We start from the raw sequence: 23,898 nt of genomic DNA on the forward strand, positions 1-23,898 counted from the left end.
CTGTTTCCTTTCCCACTGTCCTTCAAGTTAAATTCATCTGTATTTGAATGGGTACTGGGAGTGAAAAGGAAAGAATTATTTTGTTATCCACAAAAATGTACAAAATGTCAAACACATTGCTTAGAGATAACGATAAATAATCTGAAATTACCTTAAACTTGCAGCAGATGTATTCTCCCTGCAAAGGGACGAGGAATAAAAAGGAAATAAGATTGAACCCTATTTAAAAAGGTGGGTGAGAGCAGCAGTTAATATTTTACCCAGATATCAAAACCAGCAGAGCAGGCCACATCCCTCACCTGGAGTGCTTCAGGAAGGTAGCATTAACCCTGAGTGACGACTGTACTCAAACTGGACCCAAAGGAAGTTACCACAGGCAAAAGCGTCAGACAGGGCCTACCAGAACGCACACCTGAGTAGCAGGTCTCTTTCCGCTCTCATCTATGGAGAATTTTTCTTCTCAACTAAAAAACAAACAATCCCCCCACCCCCCAAATTAGTCATTTGAAATCCCAAACATGATTAGGCATTGAATTTTCCTAAGGCTCCTGGCATGAAAATCTATTAAATGTTCATGAGAACTCTCAGAGTGCTGGGGGTGCTCTACCTTGGCCCACGGGACCCTGGTCCGCTCCCAAGGAGAGGAGCACAAAGACATCCCACTGTCCCCAGACTGGGAAATCTCCGCATCCTCGACCTCCCGGACCTCTGTGGAAATGGAAAGCGGCAGTGTCTCCACGCAGAACCTCAAGTCGAAGCCCCCAGAGTCAGCTCCTAACACGCTGTGACTTGGGCCAGCGTGGTCACTCCTCGCCTGAAACCTTCTTGGGCTGTTCTCACAAAGCTTCTCCCTCCGCGTGCTAGCCTCGCCTTGGCAGGAACAAGTCAAAGTGACGATGGCCACTAGCAGAAGGCCGCAGTCGCTGGCCAAAACACCGACCAGAGCGCTGAGAGGGCAGCCTGCGGTCCTGCTCCCTGCGCTGAGCGCCACATGGCGGATCCCTCCCCTCCCTGGCCTGGAGGCGGCGGCGGTGCCACCAGCAACACTTCTCCGCCAGGTGGCGCCGGGTTCGCGGGCACTAGAAGCAGTGTGGCAGCGCATGAAGGGTGGGCTGGCCTCCATCCCGCACCGCGATGACCGCCGTCAGCGGGCCGGCAGGCTGCGGGGACAGGCAGCGCTGCAGTGACAGCTCACCAGGAGCCGGGTGCAGCGCTAGCGCCCCTTGGCCGCCGTCGCTGCGGAGGAGCGTTAGAGCCTTCGTCCTCGTCTTCTGCCTGCAGTCGGGTCAACAGGTAGCCCATGAGCGCGCCCTGCAGCAGAGGCAGCCGAGCTGAACCATTGGAGAGTAGCGGGGCCACCAGGCGGGCGCGTGGCCGTTCTGCTCTTCCACCTGTAGCCGCGCTATGGTCCGGCCCCGTAGCGGCGGAGATCCGCCGTCGAGCGCCTCCAGCCCCAGCTGCATCTCGTCCAGCTCCTCGCGGTCAAAGCATCGTCGAGCGTGCAGCTCTCCGGTGCCCGGGTCCACCGAGACGTAGGTGGACACGGCGCCCCCAGCGCGGCCCACCTCGGCCTCCAGCAGCCGGTAAGTGACCTGGCCGTTGCGGCGCAGGTCCGGGTCCCGGGCGGCCACCGTGGCCAGGTAGGCGCCGGGCGGGTTGTTCTCGCGCACCGACACGTCGTAGACCGGCCACGTGAAGAGCGGCGCGTTGTCGTTCTCGTCGCCCACGCGCACGGTGTAGGGCCGCACGGTGCGCAGCGGGGGGGCGCCGCGGTCCTCGGCCACCAGGGTCAGGTTGTACTCGGAGATGCGCTCGCGGTCCAGTGACGCCGCGGTCACTACCAGGTAGCTGCCGGCGTAGGCCGGCTGCAGCCGGAAGTGCTCGTGCCCGTAGAGGGCGCAGCGCACCTGCCCGTTGGCGCCCGAGTCCCTGTCCGAGGTGCTGACCAACGCCACCAGGCTCTCGGGCGCCGCCCCCTCCGGCACCAGCGAGGTGGCGCCGGCCTCCGGCGTCCCGGGCCCGGCCGACGAGGTCGCGTCCGTCCCCCCGAGCACGGCGGCGGCGGCGGCGAAGGGCGAGGCGGCCGGCACGCCCGGGGCGGCCAGCGGGGTGATGGCGATGTCGGGCGCATTGTCATTGACGTCGCGGACGCGCACGATGACCTTGCAGGTGGCGGTGCGAGGCCCGGGGCCGCGGTCCTGCGCCCGGACATCCAGTTCGTAGGTGTCCTGGCGCTCGTAGTCCACGGGCCCGGCCAGGGTGAGGCGGCCCGAGCGCGGGTCGAGCCGGAAGAGGCGGCGCGCCTCGGGCGGGGTGCGGGTGCCAAAAGCGAATACCACGTCGGCGTTGGGACCCTCGTCGGGGTCGGCCGCGTCCAGGTCGAGCAGCAGCGAGCCCACGGGCGCGTCCTCCGCCAGCTCCACCTCGGCCACGGCGCCCTGCGGGAAGGCCGGGCTGTGGTCATTGGCGTCCAGCACGCGCACGCTGAGGGCGGCCGTGGCAGAGCGCGGCGGGCGGCCACCGTCCTGGGCCACCAACTCCAGGCTGTAGGCGGCCTGGCTCTCGCGGTCCAGCTCCTGTAGGAGCACCAGGTCCGCACACTGGGCACCGTCCGCGCGGGTCTGCAGCTCCACGCGGAAGGGGCTGTGCGGCTCGGCCAGGCGCACGCTCTGCAGCCCGTTGGCGCCGACGTCCTCGTCCACCGGCACCTCCAGCGGGATGCGCGTGCCCACGGCCGCACCCTCGGACACCTCCACCGGGATCTGGGCGCGGGGAAAGCGCGGCGCGTGGTCGTTGACGTCCCTCACCTCCACCTCCACGTGCACCAGCCGGAACTGCTCCTGCGAGAAGCTGACCACGTCGAAGGCCAGCACGCACTGCGGGGCTTGGCCGCACAGCCGCTCGCGGTCCAGGCCCGCGTCCCCGACGGTCAGCTGCCCGTCGCCTTCGCGCACCCGGAGCAGAGAGCTGTTGAACTGCTTCATCAGGCCAAACTGTCTTGGCACCTCGCGCAGGGAGTTAAACGAGAGGTGGTCGGACAAAACACCGATGACGGTGCCAGGGGCTTCTTCCTCATAGGTGTGAAAATTGACAGTGTCGGTGGAAAACCCTGACACTAGCAGCAGCCACAGAAGCAGCAAGGACTCCAGTCCCACCCTGCGTAAAGTGTCAGCGGGAAATCTGAGCCTCCAGTGTACATCTTTGTTCCTCAGACAAAAAAGTCAGTCACGGGCTCTGTGCTCACACTTTCAGCCCAGTCAAGCTCTCCCAAGTGCGCAGTCAGGAGACACTTAACTTCTTAAAACATCTCATCACTAATCTCTCTGTGCTGTATAATCGTTTTTCTCTGCCCCAGGCCTAAGCGTGCTACTTCAGAATCCTACCAGGGAAGCTTCGTACAGAAAAATATGCAAATAAGCATTCATTCAGGCCAATCCACAGAGTCTCTGGGCCTCTGGGTCACCATAATTCCCTAAAAGGAATCACAGAGGGCCTGGAGAGCTGAACAGTGGCCAGGGCAGTGCAGGGGCTCATTAAGATCCCTACAGAAGTTTTCACTATAAAAATACATCCTGCTTGCCTTTTCATCGTACTCACCACTCACTTCGATAATAAGAGCCGGGGATCCGCAGCCTCTTTATTCCTTCCTACGCACATTTACATATTCCTCAGACAGAGGCACAACTGCTCTCCTTTACTATTTCAAGATGAACACTTACATGCTCTCAGTACAATGCATCCTTTGCCACCCACAGTTATGTATCTACGTTGGGTTGTCATTTCCTGTATTGAAAGATTCTGGGGGAACAGTTTCTTGAGAGTCAGGCAGTGTCTAATCAGGGAAGAACTGTTTTTCAAAGTAATCATTTCTGAATAGCTTTTCTATAGCAAAGAAACCATTAATGATGAAATTCCAGCCCCTTCATCTCCTTTTATGTCAGTAATTATGGTAAGGGATAGTTAAGGGTAAGAAAAAAGATTTAGGGACATATAGTGTAGTCAATCTTGTTGGAAAATTGCTATAGACCAATTATTTTTTAAAAGCCCTTGGCTGAAGAAAACCACAGGTGGCCTGATAGGCTGAAGGCTAAAGAAACATTAAACCATCTGTCTAAAGCACAATAAATAGTCTCGTGTTAAGTTCTCTTTATGTGTGAAGTGTTCTAAATGCTGAACAGTCCCACATTTTAATGATGACATTATTCCTCATGCAGGGAGTCATCATCAGTGCAGAGTGCTCTTTAACTAGTCATCTTGGATCAGCAAGCAGGCTGTTATTAATATGCCCAGACTATTCTTGGTGCTTGCATGATCTGTAATGTTATTGATTCCTGCAGGGACATGTCAGTAGATGATTATTTTTTCTTTCACTCTTAAGAGGGATCTGGCATTTATTTTAGTGCCAGGATCTATGAATCTAGTTCTGAAACTGAGCTCCCTTTGATGAGATAATTAATTTTCAGAGGTTTTAATTTAGTGGAGCATTTGGCAATGACTCTGATTGTAAGTACCAGTAACCGGTACTGGAGAAGCATGCTGGGAAGTATGAGTTTATTTTAACAAAAGTACTATGAAATTACAAGAGGAGGAAGAACTTCATTTTGTTTATTCTAGATTTTTAATTTTGCCTGATGAGACATCAGTCTGAGGAAGGGAACAACTCTATTTCAGCATAGTAAGACCAGATTCATTTTGAGTCATTATCCTCAATGGCATATTAGACAATTTTTTTTTTCTTATAACTGAATATCCCAAGTAAGCTCCTGATTATTCATACTCTGGCTCTCAGGGATAGACAAGAGGATCAGGCCCTTCCACCCAACATCTTAATTCCTATATTGCCCTTAACCAAAAACTGAAACTGCTGCAACTGAAAAGTACATGTTTTCATATACATTAGCCAGAAGAGGGACCCATTTAACCACAATCCAAGTCTTCTGTCTTTCTTGTCTCCTTCCTTATCTCACACAATCTCTGCCAGGCCTGGCTTCTGCTAATCTTCAGCATTCTGTTGCCATTCATGATCAGAAAACCGTTTAGCATACTGAAAATGAAGAATAGTCCATGGCTCCATCTACAGAACATCAAAAGATCCAGATAAAATATGAAAAAGACAGGCTATCAAACATATTACTTCCACGATGCTAAACATCTGGCCGCTTATGTTTGGAAACATTCAGCTATGATGTTTAAATGCCTGATTGCATCTTCCCCCACGTTCCCTCCAGCTGCTTGGCATCAAGTACACCATGCACAATGAGAAGTATCTTATATTGTTAGTGATTCATTATTAGCACTATCATTGTTTCATAGTAAATAAGCACCTTATTAAAACACTGCTTTATGAATGAAGGACAGCTGGAGTTTCAGGAAAGAGATAATTTTCTGAGGCAAAAATCAGTTTTGTGCCAGTAGAGTGACAAGCTGAATAATATAGAAACTGTATGATCTGTCCCCCCTGGGGATGTGTCATCGGGAAGCTGTGTTTACAGCCCTAAGCTGCTGGTACACTCATGTTCCATTCTGTTTTCTCTGTTAGATAGAAATGTGTCTCAATATTAAAAGCACTGTGGCAGAAATGTGTTTTATGTTGCTTGTTTTCCCATTTGCCAGCATATTGCCAAACTATAAGTCCAAAAAGTGTACTTTGATCTTTGTTGGAGTCAAACATAAAGCAGAACAAAGAGAGTCAAGTGGGATACCACCACCACAGGAAAACCAAAATGTGGATAAAGCAGCAATTTGTTCCTCTTTCTCCGTTTGGTTTTAAAAGGGGAGAATTTTGGTGAACTCCCTACAGAGTTTATTTTTGTTCCTAAAACAAAAGCACCAGACATGTTAGTGTTCCCCATAAATGTTAAGAAAACAGATTTGTCAAACAGGATTTACCTTCCAATCATTTAAATAAAAGATTTTCTATTTTGCTAAACATATAACAACAATGTGTTCTTTTACACACTAGAGTACACTGTATGTAAACTAGTAACTTTCACCAACAACATGGAAAAAATTGGCCCCCTAATTCAGAATAGTGTCTGTGCATTTGCATATTTCCCCTTTCCTATTACATAAATCTAATAACATTGTGAGGAAAATAGAGTAGTTTAGTCAGGCACCCTTGCCTCAGGTCCAGTTGGGGGTGGTGCAGCACATTCTTTGTAAACAAGTTGTGTAGGGGTGGAGTTACTGTGCATGTGTGCCCAAGTACTTTTAGCTTGTTGCTTTTCTTGTGTGTTCTTCAGAGTGTGTGAGCAGCAGCTCTGAACTGCTGCTGGGCAGAGCTCACATCTAAAAGTAGAGCATATTTACTTTGCTGGCAGCTGCTCAGTTTCTGTTTGGACTGCCTAGCTCTGAGATGTGTGTGTGCTGAATAAAGACTATTCTTTCTTCATCCAAGGCTCCAAGAACCTTTTCCTGTTACCTAGCTTGTAGACCGGCATATGAAGGGTTTGTGAATGGGCTCGGCGGGTCTGTGAACTCCATACCCTAGCCCTAGCCCTACACATATGTTTAGAAAAAAATCAAGTCACAGGAAAGTTCCTAATGTACAAATTTGGCTGGATTACTGTGTCCATGTGTCAGAGTAAGCATTAACTTTTATAAGATCCTGAACTAATATTTCCCTAGTCCAGAAACAGTTTTGGTGTCATTTAGTACAAATCACTCTATGTACTATACTGAGACCCATTTTCATTTCTCAACTGAACAAACATTCTGGAGACAAATGAGAAAAATATTATCAAGTGCAATGTTGCTGTCTTCAAGGAGTGAGTTCCAGAAATTGAAGCTATTAAGACTTTGAAAGAAAACAAATCAACCTAACAGCTTTTAAAAAATTTTTTTTATATTGTGCCTTGAAAAAATAAAAATAAAGGCCATCTTCAGCAGTATGAGCCCCCAAAACAGAGAGAAATGGTTTTAGGTTATCTCATAAGAAGTATCATTATCTCATATTCCTTTTACCCCATTGCATAATCAATTTGTTAGTAGGTCTTGACTATGCAGCCATTTATAAGAAAAGTTATCAGCAATTGTTACTCTTTTCTGTAAAGTCATTTCAGGAAAATTAATTCAGCCCTGAAGTCAGGCAAAATACCAACTACAAATGTAGCTTAGAAATAAGTGATATTTTATCAACTAGTTAAGTATTTAACCCAGAGAAAATCACAGAAAACCACTGTAGAGTACCAGTACTAATCACAAGTTCTTCTTAACATAAAATAAGGAGTTTAATGATGTAATCTTCACTTTAAAAAGTTTCCCATAAGGATCATTATGTTAATAAAGATATTATCAAAACTATATAATCTCCAAATACTCTATAAAACTAGTTCTTAAACTACTGATTTTATCAATATCTCTGCATGAAGGAAATTAAATCAACAAAGATGGGAAACATTTTACCATTTTTGTTCACTGATGCCTCAAATCCCAAGTGAGCCAGTGAGATTGACTAGGATAACTGACCTTCAGTCATTGGCTCAAGGATCCATACTTTGTGTCCCTCTACCCTGAAGGGAGAAGGCTTCCCACCCCCAACAGAAGATGTAGCTAAGCAAGGGAAGAATAAAAGAATAAAGACGGAGAAGAAATTTTTCCATCTGTGCCTATTTTATCCTCATCTCTTTTCCTCTTAGCTGAACCCTGCTGTTCCCACTGTGAAAAAAAAAAAAAAAAAAAAAAGCTTATATCCACCAGTAATTAGGGCACTTTCAGGCCCTTTATCAACAGATATTTGGTCCAGTATTGGTAATACAATAAAGCGCACAGCTTTGTTAGAAAATATTTAAACATCTAAAAAATAAAGCTATCAGTTTAGAGAAGGTCATAAGTGTCAAATGACACAGAGGAATTTACATCAAGTACAAATGAGAAGTGATCTCAGAGTTTACAGATAAGATTACAGTCACCCAGAATTACCAGGGGTGGAGAGACCTGGGAGTGATGTGAACAAGATTTGGAGAAGGTAGACTCAGAGCCTTTTACAGGGACTGGGCATACCAGTTGGTGGAAATGATGGTTGGACAATATGTGTGACAAGTTTGAATGAGTGACTCAGTTGAGGAAGACCTGGAAGCTAAGATCAAGAATGTCAAGACTTTTAAGGTAACAAAGCATTGAGGTTTGTGGAGCAACGGATTGTTGATGTGTATTTTATTATAATAAATAATATAATGATTGCCTTCCCTAAACTTTGATGAAACCCTCAAAAAAAGACTGTGTTTTACTTGAAGCTTTAAAACCAGCATCAAGCACAATGACTGGCTTGTAATAAATACTTATCAATTGAAGGATCAAGGCCGTATTGCATGGTATACAACTTCTGCTTACCTCAAAACCCACCTGGTAACAGAATGAAAGAGAGACTGGAAGCAAGGAGAAGGCCAGTTATGGTGCCCCTGCAATTGAAGTACAAGATGTTCAAGGCCAAGACAATGACGAGGAAGAAGTATTGGGTGAAAACCTGAGGAGCATGGCAAAGAAAGAATTGGTTTGACTTCATGACAATTAAGTTCAAGGAATGGAAAAGTTGGAACAAATAAGTGATTCTGAAGCTATTGGATGGCTTAAATCATGGCCATGCTTTCTCAGTATTTCCAAATATTGACAAATACAGTATTTACACATAGAATCTCAAATGTTCCTGCTACTCACTAGCTGGATGACCAAAGACAGAAGACACCACCTCTCCAAACCTCAGTGTCTTCAGGGAAGAATGCTTACCTTGAGGGGTTGCTTTGAAGTTGAAGTAAGAAAATGGGTAAAGACCAAAAAGCCCAGTACCTAGCACTTTGTGGGATCTCAAGAGTGTGAACTTTGTTATAGGCATTTGTACATTACACTGTGATTTATTTATTTAAAGGTATGTTTCTTACCCCCATTATGAGTCCTTCCAGGGTATGAATCATGTCTTCATCAAATTTGTATTCTGGTACTCAGTACAGTGCCTACCACATAAAAGGGACTCAGTAATATTTGTGGAATACTTGTTAGTGTCCCACCACCACCCCCATACCACATCCATGAAATATTTACCATGTAACATTATCTAAATTCAAAACTAGAAAACTGGCTAAAGGATCATAGGCTTAGTATACAGAACTTACATATTATATGAAACTTCTGAAATAAGTAAAACTTATTGAATAATATTTAAGATTCAGTCCAGCCATATGTAACAAAACTTATTTCTTGGGTTAGTTTTAACACTGACCTATCAGGACATGTAGGACATTTGTTGTTTTTGCCTGTGCAGCATCCAGTTTTCTTTTGAGAAACCATATTTTCACCAAATTAATCCATGTAGATAGGGTATGATAGAATCCTACCCTTGGTGCTAGGATGGCTACATAACTCAGGCTTAGGCAAACTAGAGCATTCCACCCTCCTAGCTACAGTAATTGATTCAGATAGGTGCATGTGTCCCAGCAGAGGCCATTCAGAGCCATTGGGCATCAGCTCCAGGATTATTGCTGCAATTACTAAGAAAAAGATATTTTTTCCTCTGGTGTTTCTGAGTTCAGAAGATATAAACTGGGATGAGAAACCATCAAGTTGGGAGTGTTTGCCTGTGAGGAAAGTCAACATTTTGCAAAGAAAAGCTGAGATGGCACTGAGCACTTGGCGACAACCATTCCTGATCTCCTACTGAACTTTTCATTTAAGTGAAACACCAAGTTCTCCCATTATGCTGAAGGCAATTAGCAATTGGATTTCTGTCACTGGCCCCATTAATGATCATAATGAACTCCAAAACTGGGAAAGGAATTATAAGTAACAGACCGTAATCTGAGTAATCAGATGAGGAGATCCAGGGAGGAGGTCCATGGGGACCTACCAATACTAAGTTGAAGGCTGACTTAAATCTTGTTATGTGTTTGCGCAGCCACTGGTAAACTATTGCTCATATTTTGGGAGTCAGATCACATGTCTATTAAAGCTGGAGAGTAGGGGTGGGGGGGGTCCGGGATTGGAAGGATTCTGCTACACTGGCTATATTTATAAGAAAAAAATAGTCTCCAATTGAACACAGTTCCTCTGAAAGCAGAAAAGGAAGAAAATGTAATGTTACTAAAATAGTCCCTTTCTGACTGAGGTCAACAATCCAAGAGGGCTGAGAGTTGGCAACCTCGGCGAGTTTTAAGGGTAGAAAAAGCAAAATTTTCTCTACCAAACTAAAGTTAGTGTGAGAAAACAAAGGCAAAAAATAATCAAGGAGATAAGAAGGAGTTCTCATACATCCTTGAGCAACCCTTTCCCCCCGAAACTCCCCTGTAGTCTGGCATATCTAACTTAAGAAAACTGACAGTTTTTTTTGTTTGTTTTTTTTTTTCATGGCAAAAAGCCATCCTCTGGGATGCAACCTGGCAGCAAAGGAATAGATTAGCTGTGGCTCCCACTCCAAGAAATTATTCTGAATGGTCTTGAAGAGGCCCAGGTGGAAGGCATTTAAGGTGAGAGCTAAGTGCATGAACAAATCATCTAGGCCTGTTTCTTGGAGATGGAAATCCCTAGGCTGGGGGCAAACTTCAACACTATCTCCTGCTTTGATTGTGAAGTTATCAAATGCAAAACAGTGGTTACCAGAGACTGGGGAGTGGACAGGGGGAGGGAAAATAGGGAGAGGTTGGCCAACGGGTACAAAATTACAATTAAATAGGAGAAATAAGTTCTGGTGTTCTGTGACCCAGTAGGGTGACTATGGTTAACAGTTAAGTTTTGTATATTGCATAAAAGCTAGAGGAGAGGCCTTTGAATGTTTTCACCACAAAGAAATTATAAGTGCATGAGGTGATGGATACATTAACTACCCTGACCCAATCATTATACAACATATACATGTATCAAGACATCAGACTGTTCTCCATAAGTATGTACAATTACAATGTGTCCAAAAAAAAAGTCCAAACTTTAAAAATAAAATACACTTTTACCAGGCAAATAAGAAATTGTGACAGCTGAACCCCCAATTTAAAAACTGGCCTATTACATTGGTAAAGCCCCTGGAATATCATCTCTAATGCGAGCTCAGATGTGGTCACAAAGGACAAAGGCTTAAAAAGACCACTGTTGTGGCCAGAATCTGAGAAGGCCACATTGGCTCATGTCGGAACAAACTCCTCAGTCAGATAGGGAATCCTTGCATCTTCTGGCCAACGGGATATGCTCATATGCTATGGACAATGGCCATTGTTTGTGGTTTTCCCTTTTCCAGATGGGTGTTTTGATTACAGTTGTCTCTCATCAGATGTGTTGGGGAAAGTTAAATGCGTCACATAGGTTGTCAGATCATGAGCAATTATACCCAGCCCTGTCTGAGAGCAATGCAAATCTTCCTCAGATCTGATTTGTTGCAAGGCCCAGCAATTACATCAGTCTTTGATCTTCCTTAAGGGAACTGGTTAAGTTACCAACTGTGGATACAAAGAATGTTAGCAAGTCCCAAGGTACAGCAGCAAAAATTTTAGTTATTTACCTTTTCTCTTTTCCCCCTAGCTAACATTCCTTGATAGCTGCAACCAGCCCTGATATGAAGCGTCCTGTGTCCAGCTGAACTAAGCCCTTCCTCATTTTTGTGTCGCAACCAGTCATTGGATGTCTTTGTTGACTCATTTTGTGTCTGTAACACTGCTGTCAGCCTGCACATGAAGACTCCGTTCAGTGGACTCACCCACCCTTCCTAAATCTTCTTCCTTTCTCCTTTTAATCCAAGGAAGACAAGCCTCCCCCTCATGCCTGAGAATGCACCTCTTATCTGTTTCTCTTATTCCTGGTTGCTTTATTCAGGAAAGCCGACAGCTTTACAATATAGCTTCTGTGTCTTACAGATTCGTCAACAAAGGAGCTTGGGGGAAGGGATTTGGGAGCCCTTCTCAGACTGAGAAAGCAAAAGAGAGGCTGACCCATGCAAAATACAGTGGGACAGGACTTCATCTGCTTGTTCCACCTCCTTGTGATGGACAAGGTTGTGTGAACTTTTAGATAGCCTAGATCAATTTAACTACCAAATCCTTAGCAGTGAATGGGTGACAGGTGTAGAATTCTCAAGTGTTCCTGTCTGCCTCCAGGATTTACTCCATTCTCTTTTAATGACCTCCATAAACTTAATGACTATTAATAATAGATTTGTTTGATAATGTGAAGACTGAAGGAAATATGTGGAGTTACATCTTACCCAAAGGTGAAATTCTAAATTTATCACAAAGTTTAAATACTTTATAAATTTTAAGAATCTATTAAATAATCATCATTACATCATCTCTTGATCAAAAACATTTAGTTATCCACATTACCTCTTGAACAAGATATAGCTCTTAGACCCTCCATGAATTCAGCCACTATTCACCATCTTCCATGCCAGTTTATGCTACAGCTCAGCCAGATATGATATTTCTCTGGGACTGCTTTATTCATTCCTACCTCTGTGCCTTTGCTCATGCTGTTCCCTGTGCCTGCAGTGCTCTTCCCCTTGCATATGCTGTTGAAATGCTATACATCCTTTAAGGCACTGCTTTTCAAACTTCAATGTGTCTGCACATCATATGAGGATCTTTTTAAATTGCAGATTCTATCCAGTAAATCTAGGGTAGGGCCTAAGATTCTTCACTTCAAACAAGTGAGCTATTGCTTCACCTCCATAGCTGCTCTCTGAGGAGCTAGGCTTTAGAGGTTATTCAAAGGTCAGCTCTTTGGAGAAATGTCCTCTTACTGCCTCAGTGGTATGCATCTCTCCTACCACACAGCTCACAGCACATTTACCAGACTTACACCATTTAGCCATTCCACCTTAACTTAGAGCTAGGCTTCCAAATAAAATTACGATATGGAACAACTGCAAAAGTTACAAATATTCTTGTAACTTTAGTTCAATATTTTAGTGTCATAAGAAGGGTCCATCATACTTTTAGAAATCACAACAGTGCCATACTCATGGTGGCTGTTGTTTAATGAATTTGGTTGATTAAGACTGGACTGCATAAGCCAGCATTGCTGCAGAGTGTCTCCCTTAAAAGGGCACATCTGTAATAGACCCAGACCATGTGTCATGGCAACCACCTGGACACTGATGAAGCATTGGGGAAGAGTATGGGTAGCTGTTTTGGGTTTGAATCCTGCAACCACCATGTCCTAATAATGTGGCTTTGGGCAATGCACCTAAATTCTCTACATCTCAGTTTTGTTCTCTTTTATAAAATAGCAATGATAATACTACTTTGCAGGACTACTGTAAGGTTTAAGTCAGGGAACAGATGTAAATGAGATGGTGATATAAAGCATTTAGCACTGTGCCTGTTACACTGTAAAGTACTCTATAACAAACATTAACTTTTATTATTAGCTGGAGTGAGTGACAGTTCTTTAAGGTTGCCATGAAAATTCTAACACAGGTTTTAGATTCCTTCAATTGTTTTAGGGCTGCTCTTCAACACCTCTATTGTTTTCTCCTTAAAGCTAAATCATTATCCACTACTCACTCTAAAGCTAAATAGTTATCACAAGTATGATCTGCAAGGGTTAATAACCACCAGTTATTGCCTCTTTTCTGTATGTTAAAGCTAAGAATATGCCAATTTCAACTCTAGAAACTGACATAAAATATCACTAACGGGTAGTCTGTAAGGTTACCACAGCAACCGCTAGATGTCATCTTTAGAATGTCCCTCTGCTTCACATCCTATTTGAGTAGGAGCTATAAAGTATATACAGTCACTCATCTACTAAATAATTGGCTCACATACAGTTTTAAAGAGTAATCATAACCATTTATGCATCAGCATAACGAGATGTGCAACTGTAGCATATATTATAAAATGCACACTGTAAAGGAACAAGACTTCCTCAATATTTAATTTCTTCTTTCTTTTATTTCTATATTAGTATAGCCTTTTTCTTTAAAATTAGCAGATCACAATTAAATTTGTTATATTTTGGTAAAAAGATTCTTTTTTCTTTACACCACCCCCCCAGCCCCGGCCTTTATAACCCATGTAATGCATGCTCAATGTGAAAACCACAGAAAACCTCACATTAAAAAAAAAAAAAAATCTAAAATTCCACTATTTAAACATAGCAGCTGTCAGCATTTTGGTTTTTTATACACACACACACACACACACACACACACACACACACACACACACACACACACAAGGGTACTGCAAAAAGTTTGTGGAAAAATAGAATTAACAACTAATACAAATCTTTCCAAGAACTTTTTGAAGTACCCCCATATGTACATATACATACATATATATGTGAGGGTACTTCAAAAAGTTCACGGAAAGATTAATATTATTTTTTAATTCTATTTTTCCAAGAACTTTTTGAAGTAGCCTCATATAGAGATAGAGAGGAAGGGAGAGGGAGACAGTTGAGGGAGATACATATATATGTAGAAATACACATATGTACATAGAGATACACATGTGTATATAAAGATATATACATATATAGATACATACATACATAGATGTATATAAAAAACAAAAATGATATTTGTCAATATTGTCTATATCCTGCTTTCGAATGTGGCCTATTCTTATCCTCTTAGTTCTATAGTAAATTTTTTCATGTTAATCAATAGTCTTGTGTGATGTCATTTTAAAAGTTGCTTGGGATTATACCCTATGCATATACCATAATTTAACCATCCCTTTGCCATTGAACATTGTATTTGTTAGAATTAGATTTGGCTATTTGTGACAAGCAAACTCAAATACAGTCACTTAAACTAGGCTGAAGTTTATTTTTTCTCATGCGAAATAAGTCTCGAGGCTTATGTGGTGATTCCCACAGTGCCAAGACCCAGATTTCCCAGGTCTTGCTGTCCCACCATCCTTAGAGTGTTGCCTCATGTTCCAAAATGTATATGCCTCAAATTCAAACATCACAGCTACAATCCTGAAAGTGAAAAGGTCAAACAAAAGTGTGCCCCTTTAAGGAGATTTCTTAGAAGTCACACACATTTCTAATGTCCACAAATAAGGTATAAGGGAGGGCTGACATATGTAGTGTTTTACTGGGCAGCCAAGTACCCATCGACAAACTAGGATTCTTATTGCTAAGGAAGAAGAGACAGGATAAGGGAAGAAAAACAAGTCTCCGACGCAGACATTTAGCTTGTTTCCAATTTTTTGCAATTGTTAACAATGCTGCAATGAACGCCCTTGCTCACACATCTATGCACACATCTCTGATAATTTCCATGGGATAATTTCCAGAAAAGAAATGCTCAGTCCAAAGATATACCAATTTTTAAGAGTTTTGATATGTATAACCAAATTGCTCTCCAGAAATATTGCACCAATCTCTACACTCATCAGCAATGCAGGTTGGGGAGAGAAAAAGCTATTATGAGATTCAATTTAATTTGGCTGTTCAAAGATTCCATACCTCCTGTAAGGAAGATAAAGATCACCACATCTCTGGAAAGCTAGCGATTGAGAAGATTTCAGAAAAAACTTGGTGCCAACTGAAAAGGCGCTTTTCTATCTAATAACATCAAAGGAAATGCAATTTAAGGCCTAGCAAGGGAAAGGACATTGTTAGCTTTGGTTATTGAAAATATTTTTAAAGGAATGCATGAGAAGAAAACAGCATAGTATAGTGGAAAGAGTATTGGATTTAGTGCCAAAATATGTGGGTTTGAATCCCAGCTTCGATTTTACTATGATTCTAGGCAAGTCATTTAACTTCTCTGAGGCTCGTTTTCTTTAATACAAAAATGGGGCATTTAATGCCTCTCTCTTGCTTTTGTGAAGTTTAAATTTGTTAATGTGAATAGGTTTAATCATAGCTGTATTTGAATTGAAACTCATACTCTCCTTAAATTTTATGACATTGCTACTCAATATTTTATATTCTCCATAACTGGTTGGAGGTGAGTAATAAATTCTTCTTCAATAAAAAACCATTCAATGAGGCATTACTCAAGGATTTATTTTCATTGCTGTTGTTTTGTTATTTTTATTAATAAAGGACATTCATTTTTAATCAACTTTTACATACAATAAAATGCACACATTTTAAGCGTACAGCTCAATGAATTTTGACAAGTGTATACACATGCGAAATTGCCACTACAATCAAGATGTATAATATTTCCATCACCCCAGAAAGTTCCTTCAGTGCCACTTTGCAGTCAATCCCTCTCCAGGCAACACCTAATCTGAATTCTATCACTATAAATTAGTTTTACCTGTTTTCAAATTTCATATAAATAGAATCACACAACGTGTACTCCTTTGTGCCTGTCTTCTTTCACTCTGTACAATATTTTTGAGATGCATCCATGTTGTTCCATGTATTTCATCTGTTTGCTTGTTCATTGTTCACTTTATTGCTGAGTAGTATTCCACCATATGAATAACTACCCTTTGTTTATCATTCACCCATGTAGGCATTTGAGCTGTGTACAATTTTTGGCTTTATGAATAAAGGGTATATGAACATTAGTGTACAAGCCTCTTCGTGGACATGCTTTTTATCTTGAAAGGAGTGATTAATACCTACAAGTGCAATTGCTGGAGTATATTAGTAAATGTGAGTTTAATTTTATAACCGTCAAACTATTTCCCATAATGGTTTGTCATTTTACATTCCACCAGCAGTGTACGAGAGTTCCACCTGTTGCATATCCTCACCTACCTTTGATATTTACAGTCTTTTTAGTTTTTTACATCCAGTTATGTGCGAAGTGATACCTCACTGTGGTTTTAATTTTTATTTCCCTCTTGAGTAATGACGTTGAGCATCTTTTTGTGTTCTTGTTGGTGCAGTGTTTGTTCAAGTCTTTTTCCTGTTTTAATGGACTGTTTGTCATCTTATTAACTTCTCATTAAGGTGCAAGAGTACTTTGCGTATTTTCTTTTGTGATGTGTCATTAAGTCTTTTTCCTATTTTTAATGGTCATTTATATCTTATTATTGAGTTGTAAGAGTTCTTTGAGTATTCTAATCACAAGTTCTTTGTCAGATATGTGCATCATGAATATTTTTTCCAGTCTATTGTTTGCCTGTTCATTTCATTAATGGTGTATTTTCATCAGTTTTTTATTTTGATGAAGTTGAAATTATCATCTTTTAAGTTGATTATTAGTGCTTTTTGTGTCCTATTTAGGAAATATTTCCCTATCCTAAGATTACACAGGTTTTTTTTTTCCCCATCTTATTTTCTAGAAATTTGACATTTAGATCTGCGATCCATTTTAAATTAATTTTTTCTGTGTGATACAAAGTTGGGGTTTGTTTATTTTTTCTCATACAGATTTCCAGTTGTTCCAGTACTATCTGTTGAAAAAATTATTCCTTTCCTGTTGAATTATCTTGTTGCCTTTGTCGAAATGGATGAAACCTGTATGTATGAATCTGTTTCTGAATTCTCTGTTTTGTTCCATTGATTACATGTCTGCCTTTCTGAAAATTTCATATTGTCTTGATTACTGTAGCATTTGTAGTAAGCCGTGAAACCAGATACTATAAGTCCTCTAACTTTGTTTTTCTTTTTCAAGTTTGTTTTGACTGTTCTAGATATTTTTGCATTTCTGTATAAGGGTCAGAATCAACTCCTCAATTTCTACAAGAGTGACTTCTGGAATTTGGGTTGGTGTTGCACTGAGTCTTTATTTCAACTCGGGAAAAATGAACATCTTAAAAATATTGAGACTGTCAATCCATAAACATGGTATATGTCTTTGCTTATTTCAAAGTTTCTAAATTTCTCCCAAGGATGTTTATTGTTTTCAATACAAAAGATTTCTACGGTTTTTGTTATACGTTTTTTGATACCATACTAAAATTTTTTTTTAGTTTTTATTTTATAGTTTGTTAATATGTGCTAGTATGTAGAAATACAGTGTATTTTTACTTGGTTGTATCCTGAGACATTACTAAATTCATTCATTAATTTTAGTTGTGTCTTTGTTTCTTTGCATTTTAATTTTCTTATTATTTCCTATATAGATAATTAAGTCTTCTGTGAATAGAGAGAGTCTTACCTCTTCCTTCTCAATCTTTACTCTTTTCATTTGTCTTGCTTTATTTCGCTGGTTGCACCTCCCGTATAATGTTGAATAGAAGTGGTGAGAGCAGACATCCTTGCCATATTCCCAGTCTTAGAGAAAAGCATTTGGTATTTCACCATTAACTATGATATTTGGTATAGATATATTGAATAAGCTCTTTATTGATTTTGGAAAGTTCCCTTCTCTTTCTAATTTTCTGAGAGATTTTATCTTAGGTGGGTATTTACTTTTATCAAAGTTCTTTCTGTGTCCATTGAGATTATTATATGACTTTTCTTCTTTATTTTGTTAGGGCAGTGAATTATATATATCAGTTTTAAAGTGTTATACCAACCTGTATTCCTCAGATCAACCCCACTTGGTCATGATGTCTTGCTTTTCTTAGATATTGCTTATACTGGTTTGCTTAAAATTTGATTTTTTGCATCTATGTTAATGAGGGATATTAATTTATAATTGTTTCTTCTTGTGATGTTCTTGACAGCCAATTTATTTCCTAGACAGCAAATTTGGACTTGTTAGCCTGGGTTGTAGGTTGTGGAAAGCCCTAGTTATTTCTCATTTCCCCCACTTAGTGGACTCAACTTCCAAACTCTGTCTCCCCTGCAGACCTTGACAAAGCTTGACTCTTTAGGCTTTGTCAGGGTGGATCTAGAGTAGGCCCTACTGCAAGACGTGATCCTTTCTTCTAACATGTGACCTTTCTGGTGCCTCAGATGAATGCCTGGGGTTCTTAATAAGAACTTTCTCCTCAGGATGGGCCAGAACTCCAACATCTTCCAGCAATAGTCAATCCCTGGTATCTTTGTTTTACATCTCAGCACCATAGTAGTAAGCTTTGTGTGATCTTACCCCATGTGTGTGCATCCCAGTCGCCAGTCAAGAACTCATGGAAACCCCTATAGAGACTTCTGCCTCCCTTTCTTACCACCCAGCACAGCTCCTTCCTCTCCAGTGCCATGAAATACATCTTCCAACCACTTGAGGAGTTCTGGACTCTCATCTCTGCCTCTTCAGCTCAGCTGACCACCAGGCTGTCAGTGGACTCCAGCTTTCTGTGCCACAGTTGGAAAATTGGGCAGAGAGCTAGATGAACATTGGCAGAGTCTTTTCCTTCTCTTGGGGATTGTGATGCTTTTTGTTCAATACATGAAAACAGTGGTCTCATATATCTCTCCAGTTTTAGAGTCATTTATGACAAAAAGCAGAAGTCCTCAGGGCTTTGTTTTCTTTGAGCTCTTTGGCTTGTAGATGCCAGAGGGAAGATACCAGAAGCTGTAGGACAATGTCAAAATGGATTTTTTTGTTGTCTCAAAGTAGTGTTGAAAGCAAGAAAGTTGCAGGTTCTGTATGGAAAAATCAGTGTTTCTCAGTCATTTTAAAATCTTATCTTCTCATCGTTTCCCTGAAGAACTCTTTTCTTTCTGTTAATATTCCACAAAATTTCTTACAAGTAGCCACTTACTGAATCAACAAGAAAAGGCAGAAAAACTGTCCTTCTGGAATGCATCAAGGAACAGTTGACCTGGCCTTTTCTTGTTGTTTTTATGACAGCAACAAGTACGAGCAGGAAAACCCACCTAGTGCTTCACTGAGAGTGATTAGGACAAACTAGCTGTGTTTTTCCTAAAACTAAGTGTGCTTGACCAGAAAGACAAGTAAGAAGAGCTCCTTGGCCCATCTGGGAAGCAAGGGATTTATGTACAGGACTAGACACAAATTTTTGATCCCAACTTCAATTAGGAAAATGGTGTAAGAAACTGCCACTATCTTTCCTCCCATCAACTTCTCCTCCAGAACCCCCTCCCCAATTTGGAGATCCTTTCCTTGTTATTTCAAGTATCTATTGCTGCCTATCAAACCAATCCAATACTTAATGGCTTAAATAACCACTCTTTAATTTGCTCTGATTCTCTGGGTCAGCAATTGGAGCTAAGCTCAGCTGGGTGGTATCTCTCCTGCCCTCACCTGGGGTCGCTCATGTTGCTACAGTCATCTGTCAGCTCAAATGGGGCCTGTTAGTGCTGGCTGTCAGCTGGGCCATGTGTCACCAGCAGGCCAGAAGGCTTCTTTACAGGACTGTTTCAAAAGTAGCAAGAGATGGGGCAAACGCTCATGAGCAAGCATTTGCTGAGCCTCTGCTTGTGTCACATTTGGTGATGTCCCATTACCAAAACATGTCACACAGCAGAGACCAGAGTCAATGTGGGGGAGGATTAATAGAGGGTGTGGATACAGAAAGGAATAATTCATTGGTGCCATTACTATAACAACCTACCACATTTATTGAGATATCTAATAATGTACTTCAGTTTTTGTACATTTATTTACACATCTTTCTGCAGCAATTTTTCAATATCACATTGCTTTTTTTCTAACAGAGGATGCAACAACCTATAAAATTGAGAAGATGAACTGGTGATTCCTAAGGTCTTTTCCATTTTGACAGTGGGAGTCTAAGGCTCCATTCCCATAAGTATAGTTGATATTTACCTAGCATGCACAGATGCAGAGCTACTGATTGTTTATAGCAAACCTCTATTTTGATTGGTGGGAACTTATGCTGCAGGGTTGGTAAATATTTAGAATAGCAACCCTGTCTATATATGCTGGTTACCTGCAACACACTCATCCAGGTCTGACAAGTACTCTAGGAATAATTTACAGACTCATGGGCTCCTTAACGTTTACCAAAATCCTTCAGGTTACATATGAAGAAATAGGCCTAGAAGCACCAAGAGACTTGTTTTAATTGGGTCATAGGACAAGCAGGCAAAGAACTAAGCTTGGAATCCAGGCCTTTCAATTCTTAGACCAACATGTTCTTAATAAAGCACCCCAACTGATTTTCGTGTGATTCAGTCCTGCCTTTTTGGACTTGAGTCTCCTAAACTGCTGCCTCACTTTATATATTTAAGATCTGTTTTCCACTTAAGGATTTTAAATGTAAACTTTCCAAATTGATAAGGAGAAGGCAGAATATATTTTAAATTTCCTCCCTCTTACTGTTCATAGAGTTTAGTAGAAACCCATTTCATCACTGTGATCCTACCTCATGGTTTAGGGATGAGTGGAAATGAGGAAGGAGTGTTATTCTAAGGATAGACACAAAAACCTATTTTTTAATTCTCTCTCACCCATTACTTCAACAAAGAGCATGCCTGAGCCCTGACTCCACCAAGCGGCCCTGATACCAAGGAATTTCACCACCTCCGTTATTGCTTTAACATGGCAGTTATCCTCAAAAATGTTGTTATTCTGATTTAGTTACCTACTAATATGTGCCCCAGAACCACTTCAGTTTCAGCACCTTAGGACCTGGGATGGTTTTTTCCCAAAGCAGTCACTTAAAGTAGGTTTGAATTGTCCTCTGAAAGAATTAAATTGTGCTCTATAATAGGCTAAACGGCAGGACACTGAAAATAGAACTATCTTTTGCATCTTTTAATATTAAAACAAACAGAGGAACACCCAGTACGGGAAAAAGTCAAAGACCTGGGGCCATTGGGGCCACTCAGACCTCCAGGAGCTTATGATTTCATGTGTTGTAGCCTACCAAGAATTTTACAGTTATAAAGGCATGAGAATTCTATACAACTACAAATCACTGATAAGTTGTACAAAAGACTAAAAATCCAAATTCATCTTTGCCAAGTGAAGGATGTGCTAACAGGAGGAAATATAAACTGAGCATGGAGAGAGATGCATAAGAAAGGTACTAACACGCCAATTCAAACTCTTGTCAGACATCTCTTTAGAGCTCCTGTCAGCAGGAAGCCAATTACTTGAGAAAGAATGAAGTTTGTTTTATGAGCACAGTATTACAAACGCAGCTGCTTCGTGCTAACATCAAGGAAGAATTTTGCATTTCCAACAGAAGCCAGCAGTGTTAGCAGGTGATGAGCTGGTAGTTTGCCTTAGAGGTTAAAGCTATAGTAGGAATATGGGAGGAATAAACAAGCTCCCTAATTCCCTAAATTTAGCTCTCATGATTAATCCATGACATTTAATTTGTGATAACTTACGATGGAAGACTATGGCCCTCAGAGCACAGTTGCAATCCTATAACATAACTTTTGACTTCATGGGCCTCTCAAGGTCTTTAATGGGACAAGACTTTTATGCTTTTGGCATTGGAAACTTATATTCATCAGAGAGACAGAAGCAGAAACATCAAGCATCACCCTCCATTTCCTTACTCATGGACATAATTATTATTATTTGATAATGTAATATTCCCTACAAAGAAACAACCTTTTGAAAGTTTGCAAATAAAAAATGTTTTTATTAAAAGATCATCTTTGCCCTTATTCTGAACACACAAAAAAAATCTAGTTTGTCTCATTTTGTTTATCTATCTCTTTCCTCTACATTCAAGGAAACAGCAGGATTCTTAATTACTTCACACAGTATGCTTAAGTACTGGTGTGAAGTGTTTCCCTGTGCTCCTAAACATCTGCCAAATGTTATCCAGAGGAGAGTAACATTTCACACAAATAAAGAAGAACTCAACCCATTTGATAGGTCTTTTGGATGATAGAAATATCACCTTGAAACCTGAGCACAGTGTTCAGTGTTTCTAATATCATTACCATTATTGTCCCAGAAAGCCATTCTAAATTGACCAGTTGACCTATGAGAGTAATACACCAAACTACAAAATAAACACTTAAAAAGCCTTGCTATGGCATTTCTGTGTCACAGATACAAAATTCTTTGACACTTTAATGGAAAGAAAATGGAAAAGGAAGAATCTACTCCACTTCGTTGGGCTAGCTACTTGACTCCTGCAGTTGTCATCTTAGAACAATGATACTTATTCACCTTCTGAAGCCTAAACAAGTTTTCATTTTCACTGCAATTTCTTCTTTGACCCATACTTTATTTAGAAGTACATAATTTGCAAACATTTAGGGATTTTCAACTTATCTTTTTATGATTGATTTTTAGCTTAACTCAACTGTGGTCAGAGAATACACCCTGTATGAATTTAATATTTGGAAATTTGTTGCAGCTTGTTTTAGGTTCCACTGCAGTTGTTGGATGCAGTGTTCTATGCACATCAATTAGGTCAGGTGTGTTAAACATGTGGTCCAATTCTTCCATGTTCTTGTTCATTTTTTTCTCTGCTTATTCTATCAGTTACTAAAAGAAGTATATTCAAATTACCTAAGACTGTTGTGGATTTGTCTTTTTCTCTCTTTGGGTGTATCAGCTTTTACTTTATATGCTTTCAGAGTTCTTCTTATATCCATGCAAATTTGTCAGTGTTACTTCCTGGTAGATTAGCTATTTCTTCATTGTGAAATATCACTCTAGTAATTCTTCTTGCCTAAATACCTATTTGGTCCCTTCTTAGTCTGGCAAAACAGCTTTTTTTTGATTAATGTTAACAAGAAATATCTTTGTCATCCTTTTAGTGTCAACCGTTCTGCATTTTCATTTTTTAAGTTGTTTACAAGAAGCAGCATAAAGTTTTTTTCTAATCCAGTTTGACAATATTTGTCTTTGGATTGGAGTAATTAAGTCTTTTTACTTAATGCACTTACTGATATATATGGATCTAAATCTACCACCTTCCTATACATTTTATCTTTTCCCCACATGTTCTATGTTCTCTTTGCTCTCATTTCTTGCTTATTTTTTTTTCTTGTTTTTCAATTCATTTATTTATTATATATTTTTTTACACTCTAAGATGTTTTTGCAGAGCAGTTGGGGGAGGGGAAGAGGGGGAAAGAGGGGGGAGGGGGTGGGAGAAGGAGGAAGAAGAGGTGCAGTTGAGGCCGTGGCACCCCCGTCATTCTGGCAGGGGAGCCCAGGGGGCTTCCAGCAGCAGCTCTGCCATGGCTGGGCTGGATGTGGGCTTCGGGGGGG

General features: G+C 41.2%; 1 protein-coding gene across 1 annotated transcript in view; it reads right to left on the minus strand.

The window, feature by feature from the left end:
- Positions 1-1,191: 1,191 nt before the first annotated feature.
- Positions 1,192-23,898, minus strand: part of LOC134381638 (protocadherin-8-like) — a 133,948-nt gene continuing 111,241 nt past the window's right edge. Inside the window, 3 exon segments of the mRNA XM_063101531.1 lie at positions 1,192-1,364; positions 1,367-3,156; positions 3,598-3,647. Of these exon segments, the coding sequence (XP_062957601.1) occupies positions 1,192-1,364; positions 1,367-3,156; positions 3,598-3,647 (2,013 nt within the window).

This window comes from Cynocephalus volans, chromosome 7 (genome assembly GCF_027409185.1).
Source record: "Cynocephalus volans isolate mCynVol1 chromosome 7, mCynVol1.pri, whole genome shotgun sequence".
NCBI classification, from domain to species: domain Eukaryota; kingdom Metazoa; phylum Chordata; class Mammalia; order Dermoptera; family Cynocephalidae; genus Cynocephalus; species Cynocephalus volans.